Genomic DNA, 8,361 nt, shown 5'->3' with positions numbered 1-8,361 from the left:
ATGCATGTAAATACACTAGCTCCATAGGAAATCTTGGTCAGCTTGACATGGCATTGCTCCCAAACCATGTGACAAGGACACCAAGCTTGGGGAACATGTTAAGGGGATCCAGGACTATGACATAGTAGATTACCCAGGCAAGCTGGCAAGCCACAAACAGGATATGTTGTAGTCCTGGGTCCCCTCTCGGTGCTCCATAAGTTTGGTATCCCTGTCACTTATGGTTTGGGAGCAGTGCCATGTCAAGCTGACCAAGATTTCCTATAGACGCCAATGTTAAAAACCGGGAGTAGTGTCATGCCAAGCTGAACAAGCTGTGTCCTTACTTGCGAGTGTACTTAAAGTGAGTGTACTTAAAGCGGGGTATGCCTGTATATATATATATATATATATATTGTGACAGGAAGTCAGGTAAATCTGGGAATGTAGTCACTGAGAGGAGACACATTCCCACCTGCTTTGAAAAGTTCACTGATACTATAGGGTGTTGGCTGCAAAAAGAGCCAGCAGGAAGTTGAAAACCATTCAGCTGTTCAGAATGAGGAGATCAAGGCCTCTATAATTTGTCCAGAGAAAATCTATTGAGTGCTGCCTCCTGTCGCTGTGTGAGCTGGGAAGAGGAGGACAGACATACGTGTACCTCCCGACGCCGTGTGGGCATGGGAGAAGGACTGCTGCCGCCTGTCGCCGTGTGGGCTGGGAGAGGGGGACAGTCGGATGTGTGCCTCCCGACAAGCTGGTGAGCATGGGAGAAGACCCCCTACAGCGATGTGAAGCTAAGGAGGGTAACCACGAGTGAAGACGTCTCAAAGGTGAGAAGACAAAGTGTTCCATGTGAAGAGTGTGAAGAGTAAAGGGACCTGTTAAATGAACTGTGTTCAATGTGAAGGATCTGAAGAGTAAAGGATCCTGTTATAAATGAACATGTGCTGTGTGAAAGAAAACAAAGGGACATGTTCAATGGACAATGTTTGTGCTGTGTGAAAAGCAAACAAATGGACATTTGAGTGTCTGCTGTAGGATCAGCAGTGTCGGCCCAACAGTAGGTTGGGAAGACTTCTTAGGTAGGTTCCAGCGTGAGAAGGTAGCCGCCCACAGAGGCAAGGATTTATTTTCTGTTTTATTTTATTTTGGATGTTTTGCTGCATACAGCCTGGTGAAGAAAACACCATTTAATAAACCACACTGTTTGTTTGCAAGCACTTGTCGGCTGTCTCTCTGGGAAAACGCACCCCCAAAGGGGTCACCCATACGCCTACCACCGAGCTAATCCCTCACAATATATATATATATATTAGAACAGAAGGAGCCGCTTTTAATGGGTAGAAGCTCTGCATTAATGACACGGCCACGCTGCACATCCTTCCCGCCTCCTCTCAGTTCTACCCTCCCGCACCGCCTCTTCTCAGTCAACTCTGCAAAATGTTCCTCGACCTCACACAACACCGCCTCCTCTCAGCTCTCCCATCCGCCCCGCCCCGTCCCGCTCCCTGTAAGGACTCAAAGACGCGGCCGTAACTCCGTCCCGCCTCAGCCCCCCTCCTCTTAGTCAGCTGTCCATTCCATCTTATAATTTTTCCCGACCCTCAATAATGTCTTGTGCGCATGCGCACTGGTGACTCGCATCAGCTGTTTCATGACGCAGGATCACCAGAAGTGACGAGGTCCGAAATTTTCATGGGTCCGAGGAAATTTTAGGACACCGGTGTTATTGTTTACTAGTGACGACCTGACGTCCACTTCTGGTTTCGGATGTTGTGGGCGGAAGTGATGTCATGGGCTACAGCAAGATGGCGCTGTGGGCGGAAGTGACGTTCCGCCCATGGCTTATTTAAAAAGGACACTGGGGGAATGGAAATTTAGGACTGCACAGGAGCCCCCTGAAGAATGGCTTTTGGCCAGAAACATGTCGGGCTAGCCGCCCACTGAGGAACTCTACCCGTCACTTTGGAGGAGAAATAGAGTATACCTATATGTGAGTGGCTATTTTATTTTTGCTTTTGTGCTACATCATAATAACAACTTTCCATTTTATTGTGCATTGATGGTGATTATCTGACAAGAGGTTGGAAGAAGATTCTGGGGTACTTGGGGTTATCTTGTTAAAGTTGCACTGAGATCCTTGTTGGTCCATTATATCAAGTGTGTGATCTTTTCAGTTCTTGTGAGTTTACACTGCATGTGGGGTCGAGATAGTGTGCACTCACTGTGTCTATCCATCAATGGTGAACCCCCCCCCCCCCCCCCACCTTATGTGGATGTGACATGCTCATTTTTGATATACTGCACCATGATATTCTTCTCTCTCTCTTTTTATCTGCATACACTTGATTGGACTTCTCATCTGAGGATTATTATCACTTGTAGCATCAGACGGATTCTATCCAGGGAACTATTCTGATCCAGTGTTTGTGCCATATCATTTTTTTTTTTTTTTTTTTGGTCTTTTGGGACTGACGGACAATTTTAAACTGTGATATGAACTCAACGTTTCCTTTTTGCTTTTTTAATTTGAAAAATAAATAAAAAGTGTTTATTACAAAGAAATTACTGATATGAGCAGATCAATATTGGTTACCACTGGTTCTTGGTATAAGTCCAGAAACAACAAACTTGTTAACATTCTACATGAATCTTTCTAGAAATTACTATAATCAATAAACATCAATTCAAGAATGATAACTTAGATATATGTGACCATCCTGTACTTTCCTTCCTATTGCCTAAATCAGCCTTTTTCGATGTTTTCAACACAGAGGAACCCTTGAAATAAATTTTTGGTCTCGGGGAACCCCTGCTAAAAATGAAAAATCTACAACTCATGACATATTAATGTGATAGTCAGTGGGAAGAATGCTCCTTACTCTTGTTATCATTGGGAAGAATTACCCCCTTACAGAAAGCTAGAAGGAACAATGGTGTCATTGGAAACTTATCTGAGAGGCAGAAATTGCCTATTGCTCAAGGAACCCCTAACAACCTCAGGAGGAACCCTAGGGTTCCACAGAACCCTGTTTGAGAAACCCTGGTCTAAATGGAAACAGAAGAAAGCCATTTTCATCTGCAGTGAGCACAGCCTAAGGTGATACAGAATATAATCCAGGAGCACTTACCTGCTGCACTCAGAAAGAAAAGCAACCGCATGGCTTCTGCTCTGGTCTCTGTCTGCAGCTGTGAAGTAATTTTATATTTATAAGGAGCAGGAAAAGGCCAACAGGATTTTTTTTTTTCAATAAGCTTGTGCATCACCCCATATCAATATCACTGGTCAGAGAAATTTTAAATGCAAAACAGTGCTGGAAGAACATTTGTGCTGAAATCTGAGAACTCAGTTCCTCCTGGGAACACTGCAGCTGACGGTGCTAACTTAATGAATTTTAGATGGCTTCTGCAATTTTTAGCCATAAAGCATTTTCTTATGTAGCAGAATTCCCAGCCATTGTTCTGGATGTGGGTATGCCAGGTTTACCGCTAGTAACAACAGCACATTTAAGCATGTTCTCCAAGTGTGAGCACTGAGACAAGAAACAGTCCAGCATCTTTGGTTTTTGTATTTATTTTTGGAATTTGGATGGGAGAAGGAAATGAGAGGGATACTCCTCTGGCTCGACTATACACAATAGAATGGGAGAAAAATGCCTCTTGGCGCTGACTTAACGCTGGCTAAATGCCGGACAATGTCCGTTGGCACGAGTAAACTCTATCTTGCTGTCTGTGGACTTGAACTGACTTCTGACACTTCCTTGTGACTCAAAAGTCCTTTGTACTGCTCCCTTTAGCCTTCCTGGCTGAGGTAGCTACTTGTAAACACTGCTACAACTCTTAAAACTTCAAGGCCCACACTGGCACCCTTTCTCATAGAATTATCTTCAGGGCTTAGACTCAGGCACCCCCTTTCTAAGCTTCCTCCTGGTTAGCTGGCTCCTGGATCCCTCTGACCTCCTGGAGTGGTCTCCTATCCTAGGCAGAACCCGGGGCAGTTTACAGTACTCATGACTCTGCTTTCCTGGAAACTCCGGCCCCAACAGCCCTGCACGATCCTCAGCACACTGGATCCCTCTCTGCAGCTCAGCTCCATTATCTGTCCTCAAGGCCGACCGTCAAGTACACCTTTCCTCACACCAACAGGAGAGACAGCCGTCACCCTCCTCCTGGGACTCTGCTTCCCGCCAAAGACGCTCTGTCATGTTTTCCCCTCAGACTTATATCCCATCCCAGGATGCATTACAGCATATTCTGCCCTCTGGGATAGATAGAAGCCCTGGTGTGCTATTGATCAGGTTTCCTCCACTGTCCAATGAGAGCCCTCACTGAACACAGTAGGGAGACTCCCCAAGCTCAACAGGCACACCTGAGAACACATCACAGCCTTGCTGAACAATTAAGGCCCCCCTGATAAGCAGACAGGGCCACCCATATGCTTTTCCTAGCACCCACCGAGGAGGGTGCTACATCCATACCCCCACCAAAAATGAGTCATGTCCCCATTGACACTGAGGCAGCCGCCTCCTACAAAAACTCTGCCAAAAATTCAGGAGTATCCCACAAACCTGGAAAGGGGGAAAAGGGAAAAACGAATGTATAAATAATTTATGTGAAAAAAATATATATATACATTTTTCTGCTGTACAAATATACAAACGGTTTCAGGTGCATAAAAAGAATGCACCCCCCACCAAACAAACTCTCCTGGAGGGAATTTTAAGCAACATATATTTCCCTCACTAACTACCTCTACCGAGAGCCCACCTGTAGAGAAAGAAAAAAGGGTTAGTCAAGCTGCATACATAAAGAAATTACAGGACTAACTCACAGTTGAGTGAGAAGACCCTCCTTACCAGGGCAACCTTCTCCCTGACTCCTCTGCTTTTCAATGTTTGACACACCGGGTCCTCTTTCCCCCCCCCCTCTTCCGGGGAACCTGGGCCCTACCACTGACTACCTATGCAGAGTCCTTTTGGAAGTTAGACACAGCATCCCCCTGCTGTCACTCAGAACACTTCTAGTAGAAAACGGGGCAAACCACTGGAGCCTGAGTGGCCTGCATTCCTGCTGAGTCAGGGGAATATGAAAGGGGTCTTCCAAGGCACCCCTTTACCAGAACTTTCTGGATGCACTGCCAGAGACTGTGCCGGTCACCCTTGTTCTTCTTAGCTTGAGTCTTTTGCAAAGCATTTGTAATCCACAAAGATCCTGGCCCGGTGGCCCAAGGGATCTCATAAAGTGTAAAGCATCTTCCCAGACCCTGGCCCGATGGCCCAAGGGGTCTATAAACAAACAACTTTTTTAACTTCAGCAACTTGCTTAAATTTCAGCATTATAGATTTTGTATTCCTTAGTTGTGACGGCTAGCCAGCCATGAATATACAGTCTAGAACAATAAAGCTGCAAAGAAACTTCTTCTTTTTTTTTCCTTTAGATATAATATTCCAGGTGGGGTACCCTAGCATAGGCACCCTGGTTATCTTTTACTCGGACAGACCAGGCCTGGCCTGACCCATCTGGGCGGCGGACCTCCACCCTATCGATATAGATGGACCGCCCAAAGTTCCACTGTGCCTTGATGGCCTTGAACCTCTCCTTCAGGTCAGCTTCTGGTTAGGCTTAGGAATGAAGAGAAAGTCCCAGATAGCTTCCTCACACCAAAAGTCCCTCTGCTTTTCAATCAGTAGCATGACCTCTCTGGGAGCATAAGGATAGTCATATCCATATTCTAGCGCCACCTTGCGCTGAATATATCTCTGCATTCTGGACAACCAGGGGAGGGTCTTTCTGTTGCCTCTCCCTGGCAGAGAAAAAGGGGTTTCTACCCATTGAATTAAAGTACCATATGCTGTATTCTGGTCCTGAGCCCGGGGGTAGTTTGTAGGTGGGGATAAATCTGTAATCCTCTTAGTGTATGCTTCACAAAATCCCAGTTTTTGCACCAACTCCCCTCTTTCTATGGCCTCCTTGGCTTCTTTATCAAGAGCAAAAACAACTTCAGGACCTAGGGAGCTGCTCCCAGCCTCTGACCCCCAGTCCCACTCTGTTTCATCAGTGGATCCCCAGTCATCAATCCCTTCCTCAATGGATCCGTACTTGTGTTGAAATGATGGGGATCCAAGGTTAACAATTCCGGCTTCTTCCTCACCACTAGTGCTTGTGGGTGAGGTCACAGTAAGGGACTATATCGTAGAGTTTGCTAAAGACAACAACATCATCAGCAGTAATCAGCACGGGTTTACAAATGGGCGTTCTTGTCAAACCAATCTATTAACATTTTACGAGGAGGTGAGCTGTGAGCTAGATAGGGGGAGACCAGTGGATGTGGTGTACTTGGATTTCGCTAAGGCGTTTGATACAGTTCCCCACAAGCGCTTAATTTATAAAATAAGATCTGCAGGTATCGACAGCAGGGTTTGCTCTTGGATACGGAATTGGCTTAAAGGGCGTGTCCAAAGAGTGGTAATAAACAGCGCATACTCAGACTGGTCTGAGGTAGTAAGCGGGGTGCCCCAGGGCTCAGTCCTGGGACCAACCTTGTGTAGCACCACCCCCGCAGGAGCTGCTGATTAGATTATTGGGTCTACGTCCTGCCTAACAACCCACAGAATTGGCTCGAACCCTCCCTAGGCACAACTGACCCAGAATAGGACTGGAATACACAGATTGGAATATAACACTTCAATAAATAATAATGACCTGTTACCTCTTTCCAGCTGCAGTCCTTCTGGGTAATACAAGGTGACCACACACAAGCTTGCTTTTAAACAGGAAAGTTATTTACTGTAAATCAAATAAACAGTTTCGATACAGTAAAATATGACTTTGTAAAAGGATATACTAATTAATTAATCAAAGATAAGATAAATACTGTGATATCACTCCTCAAGGGCACATTAATTGTTTCAGGAAATGTCTCAGAGCCTATAGGACCACCATCTTAATCACTATTATACTTTTGGAGATAAGGCTCAGCATTCAGTTAGACACAGTATCAGAATGTCAGACCTATCTGAGTCCGCTGTTTCTTCTCTATATCTTCGCTAGCAACGTTGGTGCACTCGCAATTTGTAATCCACATTGAGGATGGGTGATCAATAGAGAGAATGGCAGCAAACAGTTAGTAATCACCGCGGGGTGTCTGTGCAGGATTGCCGGTAAAACTTCTGTGAGAGATGTACTGGGCCACCTGGTATATTGCCTTCTACTACTCTAAGGCTAATCCTGACTAAAGTTACTTCTTTGATAGATAGAGTCAGTTTTTGGGCAGGTGCCCTCTCACCAACAGGACTGTCTCCCAGGAAGCCTCCGCTGCTGTCTCAGTCTCCGGCCTCTGTCACCAGCCGCGCTAGGTATTTGGGGTGGATGAGTCTGGTCTCTGTAGAACATCGATGGGACCTCCAGGAGGGATCCTCTACTGGAGATGAAACACTGCAACTTAGTCACTTAAGGCCCAGGAGTTTCGGCCTAGCATACAGCATCAGCCCACAGCACTGGCATCCTGCTTGTCTCACTGTGTCTTTCCCAAGAGAGTGAGCCTGGCTCCTCCCTTCCTTTATAAAGCTTCCCCCAGAAGGCTGTGCGGTGAAGCAGTGCATCCTGGTAGTCCAAGAGCACTATGGATGATGAAGTCTCTCAACTTCCTGAAAGGAAAATCACATCACAAGAAATTCCATAATAGCTGCAGTGTGTCGTTTTGGCCACTAGATGGAGCCGAGTTCCTCTCAAATGTCAAACAATCATCTTTCAGGCATATTAAACACCGCTACACACTCCCCCCACTTAAGAAACTTTGGTCCCCAAAGAGGACAACAGCATGTACTCCAGTGCATATGTTGGCAGTACACAACAAAAACATTAACATATGCATAACAGGGAATTATCTTCCTTTTCATAAGCAGAATTCAAACTCAACAACTGCATATTACAACACAGGTTCGACATAGGAACCTCCCACCAATTGTCAGGGGAGGGAAGGTAATTCTGTTCACAGACCCCTGACACTTGAGTGGCTTGTACAGATGTGCCTGGGGGTGAGCTAGGGTTGTCCTCCACCAAATCTGCGGTGGAAGAACTAGGCTGATCAAGAGTTCGTTTGGAAGTAAAGATAGCCTCTTCCGAGCATTCACCCAATTGGTCATAGGTCAGTCTTTTGGGTGGGTGAATGACTCTTCTTTCCCTCTGTTCTTTGGGATGCACGATCTCAGAGGTACTAGGACCAGCCACTTCTGGGGATTCTTCAATGTCCTCCTCCTCATGTTCCAACACACAGGAATCTGATGCTTCAAGAGCGGTCAGTTCTTCTTCAGAGAAAGGTGCAACCTCCTCCTCAGGATCTTCATCATCAACTACTTCTTCTGGAAGCATTTGGAAAGG

At 45.9% G+C, this 8,361-nt stretch overlaps 1 protein-coding gene across 1 annotated transcript in view; it reads right to left on the bottom strand.

The window, feature by feature from the left end:
• LOC309567538 (5-hydroxytryptamine receptor 3A-like) overlaps positions 1-3,157 on the bottom strand; it is a 425,909-nt gene extending 422,752 nt beyond the window's left edge. Inside the window, exon 1 of the mRNA XM_082272922.1 lies at positions 3,114-3,157. Coding sequence (XP_082129048.1) covers positions 3,114-3,144 — 31 coding nt within the window. The 5' untranslated portion in view covers positions 3,145-3,157. The remainder of the gene's footprint in view (positions 1-3,113) is intronic.
• Between the last annotated feature and the right edge of the window lie 5,204 nt (positions 3,158-8,361).

Source organism: Pelophylax lessonae (genome assembly GCF_965119305.1).
Source record: "Pelophylax lessonae genome assembly, chromosome: 11".
Taxonomy (NCBI): Eukaryota; Metazoa; Chordata; class Amphibia; order Anura; family Ranidae; genus Pelophylax; species Pelophylax lessonae.
Note: the sequence above shows the minus strand (reverse complement) of the source record. Positions and strands in the feature narration are given on the sequence as shown.